Source organism: Mycteria americana, chromosome 3, assembly GCF_035582795.1.
Source record: "Mycteria americana isolate JAX WOST 10 ecotype Jacksonville Zoo and Gardens chromosome 3, USCA_MyAme_1.0, whole genome shotgun sequence".
Lineage (NCBI taxonomy): Eukaryota > Metazoa > Chordata > Aves > Ciconiiformes > Ciconiidae > Mycteria > Mycteria americana.
In genome coordinates this window covers 8,243,091-8,267,429 of record NC_134367.1, presented here as the reverse complement: position 1 = coordinate 8,267,429, position 24,339 = coordinate 8,243,091, and the positions used below count along the sequence as shown (strand labels likewise).

General features: G+C 39.3%; 1 protein-coding gene across 3 annotated transcripts; it reads left to right on the top strand.

Annotated features, from left to right (window-relative positions):
• The first annotated feature begins 314 nt into the window (after nt 1-314).
• GCFC2 (GC-rich sequence DNA-binding factor 2) lies at nt 315-24,265 on the top strand. 3 transcript variants are annotated; one of them, XM_075497807.1, is made up of 19 exons: nt 315-727; nt 2,036-2,146; nt 3,463-3,624; nt 4,276-4,494; nt 5,563-5,648; nt 7,150-7,265; nt 9,056-9,242; nt 10,213-10,336; nt 12,021-12,099; nt 13,351-13,463; nt 14,219-14,418; nt 14,839-14,989; nt 15,267-15,388; nt 16,632-16,708; nt 17,464-17,530; nt 21,250-21,396; nt 21,762-21,886; nt 22,258-23,660; nt 24,146-24,265. In XM_075497807.1, the coding sequence occupies exons 1-18, from the start codon at nt 355-357 to the stop codon at nt 22,370-22,372; spliced, it is 2,574 nt and encodes an 857-aa protein (XP_075353922.1). In that variant the 5' UTR covers nt 315-354; the 3' UTR covers nt 22,373-23,660; nt 24,146-24,265. The 3 variants fall into 3 exon arrangements, with proteins under 3 accessions (XP_075353922.1, XP_075353920.1, XP_075353921.1); XM_075497805.1 differs by having other exon boundaries at nt 14,836-14,989; XM_075497806.1 differs by lacking the exon at nt 24,146-24,265 and having other exon boundaries at nt 14,836-14,989; nt 22,258-23,714.
• The last annotated feature ends 74 nt before the right edge of the window (nt 24,266-24,339 follow it).

Below are 24,339 nucleotides of genomic sequence, written 5' to 3'. Positions count from 1 at the left end.
CGGCCCTTTTAAGTTTTACGCACCAACGATCACTTCATTGCTTTCTACCCCGGGGATACCGCCCACGCTCCCCTCAGGCCGCGCCGCACAGCCCTGCGCGCCTCGCCCCCTCACACCGCCGCTCCCGCCCACCCTCCGCCTCCTCAGCCGTTACGCACGGGACACGCCCCCTCGCCCTCATTGGACATCTGTTCCCCGTGCCCCGCCCACCTCCCGGCGGGAGGAGGCGAGGAGAGGCGGGTCTGCGCCGTGGGGCGGGGTTTGCGCAGGGTGGAGGTGGAGCTTTAGGGTCGTCGCGCATGCGCGCTGGGGAGGCGGTGCGCGCCGGGTCTCCGCTGCCGTTCTCCGGGTGGAATGTTCCGGCGACCCCCGCGGAACTTCCGCGGCCGGCGGCGCGCGGCCTCCAGCGGCAGCAGTGAGGAGGAGCCGGAGCCGGCGCCGGCCGCCGCCCCCCCGCCGCCAGCCCCCGGCCCCACCTCTGACTCCACGCGGGAAGCGGAGCCTGAGGAAGGCGAGGGGGACCCCGGCAGCGCCGCCGCGTCCCCCGAGGGGGCCAGGGCCGGCGCAGCGGAGGGGCCGCTCTCCCCAGAGGAGCCGGCGAGCAGCCCCGGCGGCCGGGAGGAAAGTGGAAGGGCGGCTACGGGCCGAGGGCCGCACCTCGCCGGAACCGGGCCGGCGCGGGGGGGAAAGGTGATACTGAGCTTCGGTAGTGAGGAGGAGCGGGAAGGTAAGGGTTCGGCGGCGTCCCCCTCTGCGGAGGGCCGGCGGAGCCTCACCCGCCCCGGGGTGGCAGCCGGCCCCCTCACACCCCGCGGGCGTGGAGAGCAGGCACCGGGAGCTCGGGTGGACAGGCTGCGCCTCCGCCCCCCGCCTACGGGGGGGCCTGCCTCACTGGGCCCCGGGCTGAGAGCGGGGGAGCTGCAAGTCACCTCTGTGACCAAGACCGGGGACACTGTATTATGGATAGGGCTGTTGTGGGGGTTCGTAAGACAAATGCATATAAAAGCACTTCGAAGATGAGAATTGGCCGTGTGCTTTTGGCTGGGAAGGTTTTGAAAGCTTCTTAGAACTGGAGAAAACCAGAGGAAGCAAGCAGATAGTATGTGATTCCATGACTAGCACAGGTAATGATGAACAAGCTTAAATAACTGAAACTTAAATGTTTAATTGACTCTTCTGGGCTGTTGCTTTTGTGGCTGATGACACAAGACAGGTCAGGGCAGCTTACAGGAGTCACTGTGATGGACACAGTGCGGAGAAACGATACGTTTCAACAGTACAGTGTTGCTGTGCTGAGGAGGCTGAGCTGCGTGGTTTTAAATTATGAGGTGATGGATCTTGAGTGGTAAAGCTGCGGAACTAGTTAGACTTAATGCAGCCAGAACTTCAAAAAATACGCTGTGCGAGTGTAGAGATTACACGTACTTTATATATATATATATTGTTGTGGTTTAACCCCAGCTGGCAACTAAGCACCACACAGCCGCTCTCTCACTCCCCCTGCAGTGGGATGGGGGAGAGAATCAGAAAGGTAAAAGTGAGAAAACTCATGGGTTGAGATAAAGACAGTTTAATAAGTAAAGTAAAAGCCACGCACGCCAGCAAAGCAAAATAAGGAATTCATTCACTGCTTCCCATCGGCAGGCAGGTGTTCAGCCATCTCCAGGAAAGCAGGGCTCCAGCACGCGTAACAGTTACATGGGAAGACAAACGCCATCACTCCGAATGTCCCCCCTTCCTTCTTCTTCCCCAGCTTTATATGCTGAGCATGATGTTGTATGGTATGGAATAGCCCTTTGGTCAGCTGTCCCAGCCATGCCCCTTTCCAGCTTCTTGAGCACCTGGCAGAGCATGGGAAGCTGAAAAGTCCTTGATTTTAGTATAAGCGCTACTTAGCAACAACTAAAACATCCCTGTAACATAACTACTATGAAGAAAATTAACTCTATCCCAGCCAAAACCAGCACAGTATCTATGCACATATACTGCTCTCTTTGTTAATGTTACTCAGAATCATTTTGTTTTATCTGGATAGGTGATGAACAAATTTTTAAAATTAAAAAACCATCCTTCAATGAAGTAACCTTTAGAATTCAAAAGAAGGAAAGCCTACTGCCTGCACAGACAGAAACTGAAGAAAGGAAAAGTAAGTACTTTTTTCAGTTCAATGTTTAATGGAATACTTACATGAAAATATATTAAAAAATCAGTAAGTGAAGAGTGATGTACAAATACTGCTGTTACATTTTTTGACTTCTTTATTGAACCCAGGATTATACTTGTAATGTTACTTTATAGGTTTATAACTTTAATCTATTTGTGTTGAAATTATTTTCCATATGACCTTGGTAAAACAGTATCAGAACTTGGAGGCTGTTCTTGAGAAGACTTGGTTATACAGAACCCCTGTAGTACATCAGAGTTAATAAACTTCTGATAAATTTATACCTCAGCATCATATCTGTCAAACTGTGTGGCAACTATCCACTGCTTATTGCAGTCAAATTGCAGTTTGGTCTGAGTATTTGCATTGAGAGAAAATGTGAGCTTAGTAGGATTTTGTTTGATAAAACTTGATGTAAACCTTAAACTTTGTGTTATTAAACTGTGTGCTATTACAGCATTTGAATATTTTAATTGAATACAGTCGATAGCCTTGATTGTTCTGGTAGTATTCCTAGTCTCATTGAACTATAGCAAGTTTCCTATTGGTATATTTGAGGTTTGTGTGTTTTAGGAACAAGTGTTCCTAAAAGTTCTCTTCCCCTCTGTTCCCCTTTTGACATCTCTGTCAATTCGCACGTATACCCTAATTGCTACTGTTAGATAAAAATAAATGAGATTGTGATTCAGATGAGATGGTAAACTTTCTTAGTAACTTCTTATAAAAATATACCTCATACGCTTATAGGTGGCACATTCTGTTGTTCACTAAGCTGATGATTTACTAAGATGTAGTGGCAGATGAAGAGAAATCAATGTTTTTAAAGAATTCAAAGATAAGCAGAGACAAGACAGACATATATAAACCTTTATAGTTTAAATAAGGACTCCCTCATTGTTAATGCTAAAAAAAAAAAAAAAAACGCTTTCTAAATACAGTTTATAAAGTCAAGGGAGATTAATCCAAACATGCTGTGAGCTATCAGGATATGAATCAGTTGTCATCTGGGGGCTGGTATCATTGCTTTTGTGCACGTATATGTGCTCCGCATCTCAGAAGGACATGTTAGTTTAGGACTATCACAGATGCTTTGATTCGAGACAAGCACTGGCTTGTAAATGACTGTCTTGGAGTGCTGGAAGATTTGACATGTTTTGTTGAGGACAGGTGGAGATAGATAAGTGACCAGTCTTTGCTCTGCAGCAAGGTGTAAATAGTTACTGGTAACCAGTTATGGTGCATCAGCTTCCAGCAGCTGAAACTGAAATCACGAATCTTACTTTTTTCCCCTAAAACAGAAATCTGTCAGTTGGAGCCTAGAACTGGCAACACCAAAGGCACTCATGAAGAAGAGGAGGAGAAGGAGGATGAAAGTTACTCTTCACTAAGTGAGGACTACAACAGCTCAGGCTCTGACAATGAACCCAGCTCTCCACAGAGGAGGAAGGATTTATCACGTGGTTAGTTTCCTGGATTTTTTTTTAAAGGAAGTTGTTTTATAACATTCTTTGTTTAAAGTACGTGACAAGATAGGTGAGATGAATCCCACTCAGCTTAAATCATGTAAGGTGTAGGCATTTTGTTTGTGCTGAGTCAGGGCTACCCTTCTGAAACAATAGTGGCAATTCCCCAGTATTTTTGGTTGCAGATGTTTGTTGTATTTTTGTGTTAATTTTGGAAATGGATCAGAAATTATGACCATTGGTTTTGAAAAAAGGTAGCAAAAAAATTCCTTTTTAATGATGCATAATTGCCTTTATGAGGTTAAAATTTAAGCTCGTTTGTGCTATCTGATTTGTAAACTTTGGATGCCTTTGTAAACTCAATAAGTTTAGTAACCCCTATCTTTTGGGGCAATGGAAAAAAGGAGGACAGGCTAATGACAATTTATTTAAAAGAAAAAAGTCTGAACTTTGTTTTTAGACTAAGAACCACTTTTTAAGGATGCTTTTCCATCTTATATTCAACATGGGAAGCTTAATAGAAAAATATCTTGTGTCTTATATTCAGAATTGTACAGTGATCCTGAACAGTGGTGATTATTGACATTAGGAGTGATACAGAGTGTTGCTTTTCGTCTTTAGCTTAGATTTTCTTTCTCTTCAATGCAGGTAATATCCCCAGTGCAGCTTGTATTGATGCTGCTCGGAGGAAGCGTCACTTAGCCAGGACACGGGCTGATTATCTTCCACTGGATGTTTCAAACAGTCATCAGGTCTCTCGGAGAAGAGAAAGCAGTGATTTAGAGAGTGAAGATGAATCTGATACGGAGAATCTCAATTTTGTTCCTAAAATGAGAACTCTTAGGCAGGGGATGACTGAACACATGGGTGAGTTTGTGCTATTTCTCGCAGTGGTTGTGGCTTTGTTTTACTAATGTCTGGAAGAATGTGGGACTTGCCCAGTAAAGAGTGAGTGCACTGCAAGGCTTTGCTCCTCAGGGGTCTTGGCAAAAGGCTGTACAGCTGGTGCTTGATGTTTGTATGGGACGTTAAATCTGGTTTAGGTCTTGCCAATGTGGTGGTGCAGGATGCTTTGAGAAACATTTAAAAATTATTTTTGGCCTTGTTGACTGCAAAAAATTGCCTTGTAGGAGGCACAGCATTTAATGTGAATAAAGTTGCTGTGGTGTAAGACGAACTGTCCCACTGAAGTTTTCTAAATCATGCCTCCTGCTTCTGGTCTTGTCTTCCCAGTGTTATCCCTGCTTTGATGTTATGGCTGTTCTTGAAAAGGGGGGAAAAAAGACCCAACCACCTAGCCCTTCAGAAGTAAACAAACCTATTGCATGCAAAGCATATGTGGTTTTTCCATTGCTTTTTTTTCCTCTTATAGCTGCTTACGGTTTTGTTGATGAAGCACTGGTTTACCAGAGTTGTAGACTGTGGACTTTCTTTGTTATTTGAATAAGGGTTATAAGGAATGTGTAACTATGAGCTGATTCTGCAATTCTAATTAATGCTAAAGAGACATTTTTTATCTATAGTAGAGCATATATTTTAGAGCACTCAAGGATTTGCTGTGTATAATGTCACTGTGTTGTAGTCTAACTGTATTTATACTCTTATTTACACATATTATACACAGCTTTTCTTTGAGACATAAAAATGAGATGTTTGTGCTCCTCATACTGCAGTAGTAGTTGTCTGAGAAACCGTATGTTGGGGAAATTAATATTGGTGTGAATTCTACAAATCCCACAAGCCATTTTCAAGCCTTCCTTGCCTTTCAGTTTGGAAGTCCTCCATCTACAGTTCTTTAATTTGCTGGGTTTTGTGTGTATCACTTCCCAGTAATGGTTGGGAGAACCACTGTTGCTTTAGAGGGAGGAGAACATGGGAGGGGAAAAATAGATAAAGGATGTAATTATATCTAATAATGATTGTTTTCACTTCCAGTGTCTGTGAGTGATGAATCAAGTGAAGATGAAGCACAAATTAAGTGGGAAGAACAGCAAATAAAGAAAGCTGTTAAACTCTCTCAGGTGACACGTGCTTTCCTAACCATTAGAAGATGCTTTTTGTTCATTGGCAGGAGAGCTTGTTCTGGAGTACCGTCATCGCTCCTACCTGCCCTCTCATTAGGGAGGTTTTTAGCAAGTTACACCCTAATTCTTCAGAGAAAAGGCAATTGGAAATAGAGGAAGATGATAATGAAAATCTGTAATCTCTGTCTAACTGTTCAGAAGGGAGAGTATTGTTGTCTATCTGTATGTGATGGAAGACTGTGAAAAGCAGAGAATAAAATTCTGAACCCTGACTTTTTTGCTGCCGTGCAAGGGATCTTGAAAGCAAGAGTGTGCAAATACTACAAATGTCAAAGTTGCAAAGCAAAAATTATTCTTTTATTATGCTAAATTTCTGTTAGGTGACAATCTGAGAGCTCTTTCACAGTTCAGCAGAATTCTGTCTCCTTTCTGGTAAATAATTGGCAAAAATGAACTGTGTATCTTCTGATGAGCTGGAAGTTTTTGTTTCTGGCTTGAATCACCTACTCTGGATCAGACTAGGAAAATCTGAATAACCAGTTCTTTATTTCAGAATAGACAATTGTAGAAATTTCTGCCTGTTAAATGGACGTAGTTAGAGGACTGGGAGAAAGTTGCATCTTTCTGCTGCTGAATTTCAAGTCCAGTATGATTGATGTTCTCGGGTCCTCATACTCATTTCTGGAAAACTTAAATTCTGCTGTTCAGGAAACTGCAACAATTTTCAGTAGCAGACCTTGTTAGTCATGGTCTTGTTTGCTTCAACTGATTGTGTTTTGGCTAGATTTTAGTATACAAACTTCTACTGTTTTAGAATGCAAAGTGTCTTAATTCATAAGCTAAAATTCAGTGGAATCCTTTTTTAGTTATAATTACAGTTAAGCTGAGTTGTCAGAATGAAAAAATCTGTCTTTTGGCCACTGGCTTTGTCAGAAGGTAGCATTCATATTTACTGGGGGGCAGAAATCAGAAAGTTTACTATGAGAAAATAGAATATTACATGACTAATAGATGGCAAATAATTTATCATAAATATATTCAACTAGTTTTAAAAATGCAAGATATGAGTAAAATCAGATGCTATCATCACCGCTTGGCTGTAGTTTATTTCTACGTTTTATATTTAGAACCTTAACAGTAGTGAAGTCTCAGCTGTCCGTATAGAAGCATTATGGATTATTGAAAGCTATTAATATTTTCAGACCAAGACAGCAACTTAAGTGTACCCTAAGTTATGGATTACTTTGTGCTGTTTATATGTTTATGCACTACATGTTTTTATACAACATATAGATGCAGTTTTTTATACTTTGTTTCCCTTGCTTTTGTGTTGTACTTTTCTGTACAACATTTTCTGTACGTAATTTGATGAATGAAATATGTATCTTTATATCATAAGCCTTGTGTATTCGAAGATACGTCTTGTTGATCCACAGAGCTGCAGAGGGAAAACTTGTGTATACGGTGTATTAGAAACTAACACTTAAAATTCTTGTAGGAAACTTATGATGATGCTGCCCTGCATAAATCTCAACCAGCTAAACCAAAGTTTGATCCCTCTGTTTCTCTACCACCTGTGAACTTGGAAATTGTGAAGAAGCGACTGACTGAAAGGTAAATCCTGCTCTTGTGACCTTAACTTTTGAGTTGTCTGAGTTTTTGTCGCAGAATGAGAGGTGACTGCTTTGATGTCTTATTGTTTTTCCAGAGTATTGAAGGATTTTTGGGTTGTTATTTCATGTATAATATGCCTGTTATGATGTCCAGTAGAATACTACAAATTTTTAACTTTACCTGGCAATGCTTTGCTGTAGGGGAGCATTTGGACTTTCCAAGAGTGTTTTATCAACTAGAACTTTAGGGTAAGTTCATTTAAATGGCAGCAGCTTTTTATGCTTGCTAGTAGTTTTTGACAGGAGCGTTGGTTCAATGTTATGTTTGCCCAGCAAGCAAAACTTCAATCAGGGCAGATGGAGCTGGCAATCCTAGCCCTATTATGGTGGTTCTTATACCAGCTGCAAAAATAGCTCAGTATGTCCTAAAGCAGCAGTAAATTCTCTACAGCCTGTTTAGGCAAACTAGAACCTGCCTTGATTTTTTTTTTTTTTTTTTTAGTCATGTGCCAGGCTGTGACTTTTCTTTAGCAGTTCAGCTGCTGTATGGGCAGCTGAAGTGTCCTGGGAGGGAGGTGGGAACCTCCAAGAGGGTGTGTGAGGAGAGCTGGGGTCAGGCATCCTAAGGTAAGCCATCCCGTCATCTCTCAGAGCACCGGGAAGCAGCTGTTCAGATAAGTTTAGACAAGTAACATTATACAGCTGAAACATAAATATGCCCTACAGACTTGCACCAAGCTCTCTCTGTATATGCTTTGCTTTGTACAGACCATCATTCACCTGCTTGTTTAAAGAGTTGCAACTAAATTGGACTAAATATTTTTGTGGAATTGTATGCTTTCTTTGTCATAATCACCTGAAAGGAATTTGTTAAATGAAGTAGGAATTTATGTACAGAATCAAATAAGAAAAATGAGAATAAGGCTATCAAGAGTGGGAAACCTGTTCAGAAAATAGCAAGAAGGGGAGGGGGAACCTGTTTGATGTAAACTTTATAGATGTGTTTAACGTGATAAATGCTGAAATAGCTTTTTTTTTTTTAAAAAAAAAACTTGTAGCACAGTAGAGAACAATAGCTTAGATCAATTATTTTCATTGAAAAGTGTTCCCTGCTTCAGGAAAGTGAAATAAGGTGTGGTCTGTTTCTTGGTTCTGTTACAGGCTTGCTCAAGCTGAGCCATCACTTGGGATATGTAAGGAGGGAAGAGGGGGGAAAAAGGAGGAAGGAGGGTTGTAATATATGTAACTATCTAATAGGTAGTGACAGCTGTAGACATAGGTTCCTGGGTTTTATCACCTACTAGCAGCAAGAGTCCTCAGTTGGTTTGTATTTAGTAGTGAGAACATGGTGAATGCTTATAGGTACTGCTATCCATGCCACTTATATTTGCTTTACTCGCCATATTAAACTAGTATGGACATGCTGACATGAGCTGTAGTTTTCTGCAGATTATGTTGGGTAGAATCCATTTAATGGATTCACAAAATTTGGCTTTTTATGTTTTTGGGAAGTGTGGTATATCGAGGAATCTAGGCAAAACGTCAGTGGTGCTTTCAAAACTAGCACCACATAAGTGACGTTTGAATCTCCAAAGCATGATGCTTGTCCACACCCCACACTTTTGCAAATGTTGGCATGGATAAATCTTTCAATGCTTCTTAGCTCAAATACAAGTACTATTATTAGCACAGGCAAAGATTTTGTATGTGATTATAATGAGAAAAATGTTTTGGAATGTATCAGCTGTTAACCTGGCAATAGTTTTAGTTGTCTGGGCTTCTCTTTTTTAGGATAACATCATTACAGGATGTGCACCGTGCCCACCAGAGGGAGTATGAAAAATATATGGAGGACATCGAAAGTTCAAAGATGACTGTCCAGGAGTTAGAGAAGTCTTCGGGTGCAGCTCTGAATTACAAATTCTACAGAGCCATGAAAACATACGTAGAGAACTTGATAAACTGTTTGAATGAAAAAGTATGTATATTTTCCTCTTCCTTTTTTTTTTTTTTTTGAAAGTGATAAAGGTGCATTCTGTCAAGGAAAGATGAGGGGGTTTTCTTTGGAAGTGATGAAGGGCAGCACTCCGTTAAAAATCAGTTCTGTCAGAAATTTTAATGTAACGGGAAACAAAATATAGGGAAAACAAATCAACCCTCACCTGAAGTGATGATCAAGCTACTATAGGTATACTGACTTGAGCTGTGATCTCACCTAGATTCTGTTGGATGAAAACAAAATGTTATTGGCGGGAGTTTTCTGCAGGTCTAGTAACCAGAGTGCACTGAAGTTGAATGAGAGTGGTGCTTAAATTCACTTTTGGGATGTCTCGAAATGACTTTACTCAGGGTTATATAACAGAGTTAGTAAGGATTTTGTGTTAGGTTCGAGTTGGGATTGAGTTAGCAGAGCTTTGTGAGAATTTGTCTACGTTATCGGCTGCATCCGTTTCTTGAACTGCAAACCTTGTGTATTTAAAAAGATGAAGTTTGGGAGAAGGGGAGGAGCTACCTAAAGTTTGGCCTCAGTGAAAGTAAACTGCTGTTATCCTCTATAGATAGTGCTGTCAAATCTAATTTATGTCACTTAATTGCATTACAATTCTAAATTTCTTTATGTAACTTTAAAGAGGACAAATGTTAGTTAATGAATACATTTTCTTTAATGGCTCAAAAGCAAACTAAAAGCAAACTCAGTGCACCAATAGTGTCCTGTTTAGGCCTTTTGTATGAAGGTAGTCCTGTGGTGAGCAACTGGCATTTAGCTTGTGTTTTTCAGCCTTACAAAAAAGCCTGAAAAACTCCAATGACCAGGAACTTACTTTTCAATCTATGATACTTTGGTTCTAATTTCACGGCTATACTGAAAACCCATGGAAACTGTTTTGTGTTCATTCTTTTGGGATTTTAATTAATTGAAAACCTGATTACTGTTTGCTGTATTTCAGCTGAAATACATTAACGATCTAGAATTGGCTGTACATGTACTTCTTCAGCAACGAGCCATGAGAGTATTGAAACGAAGGCAAGATGAACTGAAGAATGAGTCTGCTTATATTCAGCATCTGACAAGTTAGTATGAAGTTAAAAGTTATTTTCTTCCTGAAACATTCACTCTTTGAGCAGAAATATACAGTTACTTTTTGGATGAAGTTTTTAATTTTCACCTTTGATCTCCTTTCCCCTTTCCATTGTCAGTAGGTGTGCTCTACTATACCTCAGTTGAAATCCTTACCTCAGTAAGGCCCATGATACTATTTTTCTCTGGTTTAATAGTGAACATAACATGACCAAGTACTTTGTAAATTTTTAGTTATTCAACTCAGCAATTTCCCATCAATATTTAAAAAGAAAAACTGAGTCAGTTTTCTAGTAGGTCTTGAGTTGCAGAAAGCTTGCTTATTATTTACAGAATCACATATATGAAAAAGCAGTGTGTTTACTTGGCAACATTGCTTTTACATGAGTGTCTTCAAGGCTATGTGTGTGCTCAGAATGGAGATTTCAAACTAGGAGGTGACACTTAGGTGAAAGGAAGGACATGAAAGAAGCCATTTTGTGTAAGGGTTTTATCTAAAACAAAACGGTGGTTTTTAGTCACTGTAGGAAAAATTATTATGATTTTCTCATCTCGTATTTTCTTTCCACACTAATGTATTGTTTATATGGTGTGTGAATCTTTAGCTGCTGCTGTTTTAAAAAAAAAAAAAAAAAAAATCCAACCAAACCTCCAAAACCAGACCCTTTAAAAGTGTTTAGGCAAAACTAAGAACAATATGCTTGGAGCTGCTGGGAACAGATGGAGGCCAGATGCACCAGTTTCTGGTAACTAGTAATCATATGGGTTCAGTCTTCTCACTACACAGGATAAACTGCTGATTCAAGAAAGCTAGCAGTCTGTAGGATTTTCTAAAATGGTGCAGGAGATGACAGCAGGTGTTAAGAGGAAAAGGGTAGTGCCATAATAGTTGCCATTACAAATGAGACTGTACTTGGGTATTTAACAGTGCTTTTAATTGTTGTTTATGTTCCTAGTTGTATTTAATATAGTGGAAAGGCTGTTTTTTCTTCTATGATAATACTTCAGTAGTAGTATACTCTTTTCTTTTTGGCCTGTTGTGCACATATCAGCCAGCTAATAGTGATACAAATGAATGGCCCAACTAGCAAATGCTTCTAGTTTCTACTTGTGTGTTGGACTCAAGAATCAGAGTAGGGGTAATTGGGGTCACATGGTCAGCGACCACTTGGATAACAGGAGATGATGGGGAGCTGACTAGTCTTGAAATCTAAATGCAGTGATTTTGAATAATGTAAATCAGGGATTTAACTTCCATTATAATGCTGGAACTGAGCCTTGAAAGTTATTCTAATTTATTACATGGTTTCATTTTTGACATACAGGACGAAGGTAGGTCCTGTGCTTGCCTTTCACGCTGCTAAGCACCTACTATGGAAGCCACTAACTTCCTTTTCCAGGATTGGGAAGCAATGAGCATTGACCGGAATGTCATCAAACTCACCTTTTCATCAACTGCTATATGGGAACAACCACATCTGGCTATATGCAGTTAACAAGTGATATTTACTGTGTGTTACTCTGGAGACTGTTAGAGTTTTGATTAGGAGGTTTGATCTTTCTTTGGGTATTTTCCAAATGAAGAACAACAGAAGGAGAATCTGTGTTTCCTGTTCGAGAAAATAGGAACTTTAAAATCATACCGTTTTATTATTGCCTGTTTCTGTCTTCTGATAGGTGGGAATGACAACCCAACTAATGGCGGATTGGAAGGTGATGAGAAGACACAGCTTCTGGAAATGTGTGAACATCGAAGGTAGGTATTATGTATATGTACGCTTAACTGATAAATGTACTGTACACTAGTTTCCTGTCGTTTATGCAGTGATGAATGTAAACCTGTAGGATTACTAAATGAGATTATACAAAAAATATGTATTTGCATTCCAAAACTCAAAGTACTTGGAAACCATCGTTTGTTAATATAATTCTCTTCATGTTGATTTGAAACTGAATGCTAATAGGTCTTGTTATTTTAAATTAACAAGTCTTCAGTGAGGCTGTTTACAAAACTACATGACAGAATTTTTTTCTGTCCTGTTGTAATAAATAGAATTATTACCTTATACAGAAATATATTTTTGTGTTATTGTTTAGATAGCAAAAAATGTCAGGCAGTATTGTTGCTGCTGGGAGTGGTGGTGGTGAGTGAAGCAAAGGTGTATATATAGCCCTTCCCCTGCTATCAGTGTAGGCCAGATACTACATTTTGGATATTATAGTGTTCAGAGACTCCTACTGTTTGGTTTGGTTTTTTTTTTCCCCCCAAAGTTATTGGGAGCTTTGAAGTTTTTCATTTGCATTGGTACCTCAACTCATAACTATACTTTGAAGTGGCAAGAACTTCGGCATTTTAGTGGATGAAAAAATGATATAATAAGAAAGTCCACTTGAAGCAGTTAACCTTTATGCTAATTGATGTAAATAACTGTATGAAATTTTACATATCATTTTCATATCATGTATCATTTTCCTGTGGCAGAGATGCAAGCTATTGATTTTGCAGCCTGTTATGATTGTTGGTGTCATGGCAATAGTTTGTTGAGCCCAACTGGCACTTGGGTGCTATCACAATTTTTACGTGGGTTGTTGCACAGGTGATCCAGAACTGAGACATCAGAGTGAGAGCTCAGTAGTTTCCTGTACTCTAAAACTGTCAGAGACTGTGTTCAGTACCATGCTAGATGTTTAGTGTTCCAGGTGGGATGAGTTATTACCCTTATCAGCGGGAATGAGGTGAAGTGAAGGTTATTACATGGTTCATAGGGGAGATGAGAGATTTCTAACCTCTCTTATGTCAGTTCCCAAAGCCCCTCCTTCTTCCCCAGTTTCTGTGTCCTTGTGGTTACCTAATTACTATTGGTCCCTGACTGCGCTTCCCTAGGCTGTTGCTTTCACAACTTGCTTTTAGTACTTTTTTTTTTTTTTGAAGTCAGATTATTTTTCATTAAGCTTCCTTCTGCATACAATGGGAGGATAACTCATCTGAGTTCATTACAAAATACAGGACTTGCAGACGGCAAGTGAGAGAGTGTTCAGGAGAAGCAGATCACCATGAAGGCATGTCGAGTGATGATGAACTGACTCCGACAGACATGACAGAGTTCCAGAAGAGCAAAGGTTGGTGACAGTCTTACTGTGATGTCCTAGAAAAAAATCTCTTTATCTTTCTGATATTTTTTAATTTTTTTATTTTTAATTTTTTTTAGGAAAGGTGAAAAAATACTTAGAGTTACATATTCTTAGTTACACACTGTAGGAAAGAAATGTCTTCAGACAGTTCTGACTAATGACTTGGGAAGAATAGGTGTATGGTTGTAGATTTCTTTTGGTATGAGTTACGTGGTGGCGGCATTACACATGACTTTCAGCTAGAAGTAAGCTCTTTTAGATTATGCCAAAGCTCATCTGACAGTACTCAGTCCAATGCTACAATATGTGTTATATAATCAATTTGTTTTCTGAAGAGAGAGTGAATTAAAGGTTGGTGTTTTAATTATCTTGAATGAATGGATGAAGAAGAGCAGGGAAAGGCATAATACCTTTTCTCCAGAATAACAGCAGAAGGGTTTTCATGTCTGAAATTTTATCACTGTGGTATAAAGTTTGAAACATAGTGGTTGTATAAATCTGTGGAATAGATCATGAAGAAACTTGCTTTTTTTTGGTCTTCTGACAGTATTTTTTTCTGAAACTGGGTTTTCCAAGGAGCTGGTTTTAAAACCCGTTTCAGTGTCAGGTATGTCAAAGATAAATGACAAATGCAATTATCATGTAGGTATTTGTTATGTCCTGTAGATGCATAAACTCTTCAGCTTATGCCTTAATAAGTTCTGTGATTGTTTCTTTTTATTCCCAATGAATATTATCCATAGATAACGTTTTAGAGGATAGTAGGAAAGTCTTTGAAGATGTACATGCAGATTTTTGTGACATCAGAAAAATCCTGTTGAAATTCCAGGAATGGAAAGAGAAGTTTCCTGACACTTACTGTGATGCTTATATCAGTTTCTGCTTGCCTAAGCTATTAAATCCGTTGATCAGAGTTCAGTTAATAAATTGGAATCCTCTTGAGGTAGGTGCATCAGCTGAGTTTGTTTTCTCCAAAAATTGTATGTGTGTTTGTGTATTATGTATTAATATGAAAAATGAGATGTTTCTTCTATACATAGCACAGTGCATTAGAAATGAATAGAAAGATACTGTGTTCGTCTCTGTGGTTGGAATCTTCTTAACTTTCTCCTGTCCCCTTATGTCCAGCCCCTTTTGCAACACACCCTGTAAGAAGAATTCTTCTCCTGAGTTCTCTGAAGACACTTTAACAATCCCACCCTTCAGATTCTAGCTTTAAATCTAGTTTTCCCAATTTGCTGTTTTGGCCTGTTCAGTGATGAGGGTGGATCTGAAATTAAGTGGGAATCTGTGGTATCACTGGATGGAGCTTTTCTTTTAATCCTGACCAGCTGAACAACTAACAGGAATGATCTTTCAGCAGAATTTTACAGAGTTGGAAGAGATGTCCTGGTTCAGAGCTATAGAAGAATTCAGTAATGCCAAAAACGTATCTGAATCAAAAAAGGATGATGATCCTGATCAAGAAGTTTTGCCTAGAGTGATTGAAAAAACTATTCTTCCAAAAATTACAGGTATAGTAAGATTGTCTTGAAAATGTTCACTGCAGCTAGGCAATCAAACCTGAAATAAAAGCGATAGCTATCAAATAATGTTAGTTATATAATGGTGTTCCAAGGTGTAGTGATTACATAGCTTCACAGAGTGAGGCTAAGGTAGCCTCTTTTTTTAGGATTATTGTGAGAGGCTTAGCTTTTTATATGTTTACTCTGTTACATTGTAATGCCTTGAAACTGGAGCGGATAACTACTTGCGTATTGTGAAAGAAATAAATTTTTTCTGTTTTTTCAGCATTTGTAAAGAGTGTGTGGGATCCTTTATCTACTTCACAGACAAAGAACCTTGTACAGCTTTGCAATAACATCTTTAAAAAACAAGTCCTTTGCAAAAATAAATGCAGTCGAGGAAAAGAGGTAAAAGCTCCTGTGGTATTGGGGAAGGGAGAACTTCATCCACTGTGTGTGCTTTCTGTGTGCGCTCCTATGGGTGCTTAGAACATTGTCCTGAAGTGGTTCAGTTCTGATTACTTGTTTGTTTTGTCACTTTTTATATTAAAAAGATTTAACAGTTAAACTTCCAGCTCTCTGATGCTCTCGTTATTGAAGATGATGGGAGTTGGGACACTCTTGAGGCAGGAATTAGCTCCTGTTCCTAGAAAAATTCTGCCTGTACCTATCAAGAATCTGATCATAGATCTAATCTTGCTTCACCACAATAACAATGGTTAGAATTTAGATTTGCATTTAATTATCTTTCAAAATTTGAGCTTTAAATGCTAATAATGCTTCAGTGGTCAACTCCTTAAGCTTTTATTTATAAAGTAGATCTCAAATTTTAAAACTTGAAAATCCCCAGAGGTTGATTAATTGGCTAGGAGAAAGACTACTTCGTAATCTTACCAATCTTTTAATAACTACTTATATACACATGGTCACTCTAGCTCGCCCTTCTCCAGCCTGATTCCAGTTTTATTCTGATGTAAATCTGGAGGTTTATCTAGCATAAAACTGGTGAAATGGGATGGATGTTTAGGCCCTGAGTATGAAAAGAAATATTTTTAAGAAAATGTTTATGCCTTCCAACTGAGCCTTCCAAAGGTTGCTGATTTGAAACTATGCCTTGAAGTGAAGTGGTACAACTGACCTTAGCCAAGATACCATTTGTACAGAAAGTAAAGTACACCAGAACTCTAAATAAATAAAAAGGCTTAAAAAAAAAAAAAAAGGTAGGTGGCAATCTGTGGCACCTAAAAGCATGTTGCCTAAAAACGCATACTGTCCTAGCTATGGTGAATTTTTTTTTACCTAGAATTTCACAGCTTTTTATGGAGATCCTATGTGCATAACTTATTTTGTTGTTCATCTATACAGTTTTCTTGCTGCCTTGCAATTAACATGCAAAGAAAGGCCTCACTTAGGGAAATAACTTAATCTTAAAAAAAAAAAAAAAATCCTCTAGATTAACCCTATAGATAATTACAGCTGTGATTTGTCTACTGTTAATATATTCATGGTCTCAGTGTGTATTATATACAAGTGGCAACTGTACTTAGCTCTAATTAGCATATTGCACTTCTAGATGATAACCATTGAAGGTGCTATAAATGGAAGATGAAGTCTTTCTTGTGAGGACACATTAATAATTCTTTTTAAATAGGATTTGATGAACATGGTTGTCCTAAGAATGAAGAAATCTGTAGAAGAAGATGTCTTTATTCCTCTCTATCCTAAAAGGTAAGCTGACTCTGGGACTTTTTTAACCTTTTTTTTTTTAAATTCCTGTACACCTCTTCCGCACAGATGTAGATGAAATATTGTAGACTTCCATTAACAGCTAATGGAATAAACATGCCTTCTACTGTTTTATTATAGGAAAGGTTATGAAGCCTTATTCCTGTTTATGAACCCTTTCCAATAAGGGTAACTCTTAATGCTTTTTTGCTCCTGTAACCAAAAACTTTCCAGTATATGAGGTCCACAGTCTGGTTTTAGCACAGCAACTTACATCCGCAGGTGTGTGTTAGTTTACGTGGTCTGGTGTCACCTGTGTGTGTCCCCTGGTTCCTCCTGTTATTCCTAAAATAGGGTTTATATGGTTGATGCTTATTTCTGGGCACTATTTCAAAGATGGGAATGAGTAGGAGTCTGGGAGATGTGGGGTTAAGATACAGCGAGGAGAGAAGCTTTGCTAAAGCTGGTGCAGCATGTTTGGTTCTCAGCAATGCTGTTTTCATCTGAATCCATGATATGTAGACACTGGTGTTTCCAATTGCTAATTTTATTGGAACTTATTTCATAGTAGTTGTATTATAATGGGTTCAGATTGACAGCTGTTTCCCTAGACCTTTATTCTGATTGTGGCTGTCACTGCTGAAAGAATGCCAGAATTAACATTCATCAGTATCTAAGAGATCAATTGTCTGTTTACCTTCTTTTAGAAGCAAACAAAAAATAAATCCTTATTTTACCTTTTTTCTTTCCATGGCCAGCACTGTGGAAGACAAATCATCGCTATGTTCAAAATTTCAAGAAAGACGGTTTTGGTCAGCTGTTAAGGTAGAGAAAATATACCTGTTTGGTTTTTTTTTTTTTTGAAATTCATTTTAGTGAAAAAAATATTTTGCAGTCAGTCAGTAAATATATCTTCAGGCAAGTCTGAGTCCTGGGAGATGAATACATTTTTATTAGGATGGATAACCATTTTTCTCAGTATGTGTTCTCTGTACAACCTGCATGTGATGATTTAAGAATGAACTGTAAACGAACGCTTCATTTCTGTTTACCCAACTGGTACATCTTCTGCAAGAGACTTTGATCCAACCATCTGTTCCTGCTGGTTCTTTTTTTTTTTTTTCCTTGAGTGGGTCAGCCAGGCCTGTTGGTCTTATTTCATGTTAATTAGTCATTGCCACTCTGCTAACAGGTTGTCACCCGGCACTACGGGTACAGCCAGGTTCTTTTGAGGATCCTGGGCAGAATGATGATGACACTAAGTTGTAGGTACAATTAAAGCTTTATTTTTTTTTTAAAAACAGAATTTTATGATCAGCATAGCATGGTATTTTATGATCAGAGTAGCACAGGATTTTTATAATCAGAATCAGTTTAGCACAATTTTATAAGTAGCATAGCACTGAACTTATAGCACAGCTTAGCTTATAGTTCCTAATCACTTGGACCCTCTGCAGATGGGGGCAAATCTTAATATTTGGCTTGCAGTATCAATAATATAAGTCGTAATCTAGAAACACATAAAAGAATGAGTCACTCAGTCCTTGGAGGAAGTAGAGGATGGTGAAGGCATCCCTGGCCACTGCGGGGGCTCATGGGTCTCACTGTCCAGCAGCAGTTCTGGTGCAAGTTCCCCTTAGGACTTGTAACTGCTTGATTTTATAGACAGTGCTGTGTGCTGTTATGCTTCCCTGTTCTGTGATGGGGTCATCACCTCCACCTGGCTGGGCGCCTGGGACCTTCCAGGCGGGTAAGGAGGGGAGTAGTCAGCCTGGTGCCCAGGAATCTTGAGGCTGACAGGGAGGGGAAGAAGTTTGTTTGGTTTCTCTGCTTGGTGCACAGGACTTTCAGGGCCTGATAATGAGGGGGAAGGTGGCTAATATGTGACCAGCTTAGTCACAGAGATGGCCATTTGCCTTATAAAATGGCGTTAGTTATGCTAACCCTTATTGTAGAATATAATCGCTGCGTGTTCATATAAGCACATCAGTATAGTTTTACTTTTGGGGTGCCGAGTTGGGAATTTCTGAATGCCTGTGATTCAGTTCCTACTTAAGATGTGTTTCCTCTAGGAGTAGATTTGGGTTCTTACTAAAGATGAGATTTAGATGCATAAAACCCTATTAAAATCCTGGACAATATTCCAGTTCCCCTGCTATTCACAATGCCTAGTCCTGCATATGCTTCCTGTTGTCATGATGCAGAGCTTCCTTTCTGTTGAAAAGCCTGGAAATTTGGATGCGTTGTCTGTTTTGCAAAAGACTTGCCACCTCTGCTCCTGGGGTGAGCTGCTGTGCAGGAATCTGTTGTGGACAGATGAAGAGAAAGCAAGAGGGAGCTTAATACTCAGGGATTAGGACACCTAGCAAAAACCAAGGCAAACTTGGGATTCTGATCCCGCCTTCTAGAACTGTGTTGTGTTTTCCTGGAAGTTAGACCTGGGTGCTTCCTCCTGCAGATCGAAGTTTTCTCCTTTCAGCTTTTGATTTCTCTCTTCACTGTCACAGTGGTCATCTTTGAAGGGGTGATAATGGAGAGTAGTTTAAAGTGTTCTTGCTCTGTATATCTGTTGAATAGTTGTTACATCATTTTTTCTGGAGGGGAGGCGTGAATTCAGTTACACCAGGGTAAATAGTACTGCAACTCATCTGTGTTAAACTCTTGGGACCTACTTAATCCTTAGACTAGTGTAACTCATCTGTGCTTGAGACTGCTCTCTGGCACTGAGACCCACTGCCATTGTGCAGCCCCATATTCATGCTATTAAACCCTGTCTTTCAATATGGGTTGCCATTTTCATAATGCTTATTAGGAATGGCCTCTAAACCATGCCCAGAAATTGTATGGAAGAATACTAACTGGCTTGGGTGAGCCAGGAACTCCTCTAATGCAAAAGTACAGACGAGGGAAGTTCAGTGTTTGTACCCTGGTATTGCCCAACTTGCCTAGTGTAGATACAGTGCGTGGCTTCAGGGCTTAAACATGGTTCTTGTTACTACGCTGTGGGCTTTCCTGATTAATGCTGGCCAGTGGAAGCACTCCTTTTTCTTTCATCTATGTTTTAGTCGCTCATGCAGTTAGATGGAAGTGTCCCATCAGATACTCCAGAAAAATGTGCAAAGGTGGTGGGCTTTGTGAGTGTTTTTTGACTGGTGACTGCCCAGATAGCACACTGTGTCTGTGAGAATAGATTACCCTGAGGTTAACAGTTACATTAAAATTAACGTATTCGGAGTTAAGGGAAAAAATAGTCATGTTCTTACATCAGACTCAAAAATGACAACAATTATAAGGATTTATAGTGATAGGAGCAACAGAAGAAAACTCTCAGTACCTAATAATACTGAGATCAACTAAAAAAAAAATGCTGCTATGATCCATGGCTACTAATCTCCCTCGTGTTATGAGGGACTCCGTGTAGTCTTATCCTGAGCAGATGTAGTAACTTTTTTTACTTCTGTCTTGGATTCTCTGAAGGTTTGCTTAGAATTGGATGCCACTTGTTCTTGGTCCGTATTTCTCGTAGGGGGGGGAGTGTCTTTGTCGTGGTTTAACCCCAGCTGGCAACTAAGCACCATGCAGCTGCTCGCTCACCCTCCCCCCTCCCAGTGGGATGGGGGAGAGAATCTGAAAAGCACAAGTAAGAAAACTTGTGGGCTGAGATGATAAGAACACTTTAATAATTGAAATAAAATAATAATAATAATTTAAAATTGTAATTAAAAGGAAAATGAGAGATGGGGGGAGAGAGAGAGGAACAAAACCCAGGGAAAAAAACAAAACAAGTGATGCAACCACTCACCACCCACTGACCGATGCCCAGCCCATCCCCGAGCAACAATCGCTGCCCCTGGCCAACTCCCCCCAGTTTCTATACTGAGCATGATGTCATATGGTATGGAATAGTCCTTTGGTCAGTTTGGGTCAGCTGTCCTGGCTGTGTGTCCCCCCCGTCCCCCTCCCCAGTTTCTTGTGCACCTGGCAGAGCACAGGAAGCTGAAAAGTCCTTGAGTAGTATAAGTACTGCTCAGCAACAACTAAAACATCAGTGTGTTATCACATTATTCTCATACTAAATCCAAAACACAGCACTATACCAGCTACTAGGAAGAAAATTAACTCTATCCCAGCCAAAACCAGGACAGTCTTGAATACTCTTTCCTTCTTTCACGCTTTCAGATTTGACTGCTAGCCTTTCTGTGAAAAGAATAAAGCATAGTCGTCTTCTGTACTTGGGCCTTAGCAAATTGTTAACCTATTAGAAGGGTAAAATGTTCTTCCTTACCTTGGGAGGTCATATATATACACATATTGGGGTACAGTTCATATGCACATGTAAAATTAGTTAATCCTACTTGATAAGATTATTTACTATATGCAGCTTATTAGTGGCTAACTGACAGTAAATTTGGAGAGAGTGAAGTTTTGAGTAAATTGGATGGACATAATATTATATATTTTTTAAACATAAAACTTTTAATACTGAGTTTTAGCACAACTCCAGCTACCAAGTATGCATATTCTCTGTTTCTTCATTACTGCAGCTGCTCTCCAATGTTCTTCTTTGGGATGGGATTGTACAAGAAGATACGGTGCGTGATTTGGGACTGAGCAAGTTGCTCAATCGTTATCTTCTTCTGAACCTCTTAAACACACCACCAGGGCCGGATAATATAGAAAAGTGTAATAAGGTAAAAGATAACATGAACATTGGAAGAGGGTGTATGCTAAAAGCTTTTTTTTTTTTTTTTTCATTAAGAGGGGTCAAAACTGAAGATGGAATATTAAAAAAATTTTAAATTTAAACATTTATTTTTTTAAAAAACTTAAAATTTTTGATTACCTTGGTGCATAAAAGCATTTTAGAGCAAACATTGGTTCATAGGTTCTTAAGAATAACTACTTGTAGGGATAATCAATGTTGGTTTCAAAGAAAAAACACACTAATAATGACTGAACCTGCCAAAAAGAAAATTCCCTGTCAGAAGTGATGTGACTTGGTTATATTGAAAGACTTTTCTTTTTAAACCTTTCCAAATACTTTTTGTGAGAACAGGTGGTTGCGTGCCTCCCAGAAAGATGGTTCCAAGATCTTAAAAGTGGATCAACTCTCCCTGAGTTACTGAACTTCTGCCAGCACTTGCTGCAGTGTGCCCATACGCTACACAAGAATAACCACAGGTAACAGATAAGGCTTTCCTTGGGATTCAAGCACTTCCTCGTATCCGATGTGTTAAATATTTCTTCCTTAAGTCTCTCATATTTGACGCTTTCAGGGATGTTGTCATCACATACATAGGTAAAACCAAAGATGGAGTCCATAATGTAAAGGAGTGCTGCTGCAGTTCTAGCTTAATGTGACAGTTTGGGGTGATAATGTTGGGTACTGTTACTGATCGCTGTAGCCAAGGTCACCTGATGACAGGGGGCCAAGGAGAGATACCCGACTCTCTTTAAAAGTAACAAACATAAAGTTTACTTAAAAGTCAGGTACATAAAAGTGTTGCTATATGAAAGTGGTGGTGGTTTTTTTTTTTTTTTTCCCCCAACAGTGATGAAACAAAAGAAGTTCTTCTCCTGCTGGTGAAGGTCAAAGCTCTGCATATTGTTGAAGACTTCATTGAAGAGTACAAACTTGAACACCTTAAATCCATGATTGGGAAATAGGAAATTTTTGAAGGAACATTTATATTACTGAAACAAGCCTGGTATTACCACTAAACCAGTTCTAATATGAAATCTAATTAGTGGACCCTGCCTCCTCAAAGATTTAGTGGTAATCACTGTCTTATTGCTAAATACTTGAGGATTTTTATTCCAAATGTTTTCTGCCATCTACTCCTAGGTTAAGGGGTCTTCTTAGAAGTTACAGTTGTCAAAGTAAAGCGATGGTTCAGGCATTCTAAAATGTATGACAATGCTTTATTGCTTTATCCTTTTTGGAAGGATTCCTGGAAAGAGAGTGAGTGCCTGTAAGGTTTATCGCTACTAGTGAGCAACCAACTTTACAAGCTGTTTTCAGTATTACATTGCTAAATATCACTCTCTTGACTCAGCAGTCATTGAGCTCTTCTACTTGTGGTCCACAGTGATTTTGGTGGGGTTATCGTTAAGCCATCCCTAATGAAAAAGAATTCATAATGTCGCAGCGGTTTTGACCCCGATACAGAAACGAGAAGCCTGTGTGCAGGTGAGGAGTTTGAATATTTGTTGATGGTAAATGTGGGTTCAGTGAGGTAAGAGCTGCACAGGAGAATGTCTAGGGAAGAGCAAATGCGCAGTGAAGACAGTCTGATGTGCATACTTTTGTACTTGAGTGATACAGGCTTACATGCGCGCACCTGGAGTTGTCACACATCTTGCTTTATCAGGCTTTTAGTAACAGACATCTTGATGATGAGAAGCACAAGAACAACTTCAGTTACTTTCTAGTAACTGAAACTCTAGGAAAGGTCTTCATTTTGCTTCCCAGTAAGATCTACTGAACCTTACTTCATCATACCCATATTAGATTTCTAATGTTTTATAACTTTGTGTATTTCCAGTAAGTAGTCTTATAGAATAACAAGGATGCTTTATTTTAGAAACTAGTGCCTCACAGACTCTGTATGCTTGTTTGTGACTGTGTTTCTCCAAAATCTTCTGGGACTAGAACTTAACTCTTGCAGACTTAATCCATATGATTTCTTTTATATTTTTTAAGTTAAAAATATATTTTTGTAAAATATTTTAATTGTACATAGCTTTGATCAATGTTACAGACAAAAGATGACTTTTACAATAATTGTTTTATTTTGAAAATTAAAAAATATTTTGCTGTGTTAATGACTCCTACAGTTCACTTCTTTAACATGTGACAAGAATTATTAGAACTATGAAAAAATCTCTGACACCATTAGCCTTCATTACCTTCAGGAGTTATGAGTTATGCTGCAAATCCTGCTTTCTAATAATGGTGAGTTTCTGTTGCTTTTCCTCTCAGAATGCCAACCAAAATGCAATAGCTGATCAGCAATCACCACAAGCTCATGATCTCATTGCTTTTCTCTTGTTCTCCTTTGTCTCGTCTCAGCTAAATGTCTCCCCTGAAGCAACCAGCCTTGTGCTACTATAAAAATATAATAGATGTTCTATCACAATTTAGCTCTGTAGATGTTTCTTTCTGGAAGAAAGATTACTTGTAAGCATGGGAAGGCAGCTAACACTTGAGCTCAGAACCCCTGTGTGCTTCTACTATGGAAATACTTTTATGAGCTGTCCCAGTATTGAGAACCTACTCTGACACTTTGTGAACACTTCATCATGAACCTTACACTAATTCACATGACTTGGCTTAAACTGGCTCAGTTCTTCAAAACTGATTTCAGAGTACTTGTATTTGCTGCTCTGTTGGCGGATTAGTATTGCTGCTTTATCAGAAACATAATCTTTTTTTAACAGGAAAACTAAACAGCACTTTCTCTGAGAGTGTATGGTTGGCTCAGACACATCTACTTCCCTGCTATAGCCAAGCAGTTCTACAACTGGCCACTACCTAGCCTGCAAAGAGAGAAGTAACAGAAGTGTTTGGAAATGACAAGTGAATGGGTGATGCAAACCCCTCTTAGTTAACTGTAATTTAAAAAAGGAGGCTT

What these genes read in the sequence shown, in the direction of transcription:
- GCFC2 (XM_075497805.1), top strand. Translation starts at nt 355, where the DNA reads ATGTTCCGGCGACCCCCGCGGAACTTCCGCGGCCGGCGGCGCGCGGCC. An exon ending in AAGCTGTTAAACTCTCTCAG is followed by an intron (nt 5,649 to 7,149) that starts GTGACACGTGCT and finishes AAATTCTTGTAG; the next exon opens with GAAACTTATGATGATGCTGC. An exon ending in TAAACTGTTTGAATGAAAAA is followed by an intron (nt 9,243 to 10,212) that starts GTATGTATATTT and finishes GCTGTATTTCAG; the next exon opens with CTGAAATACATTAACGATCT.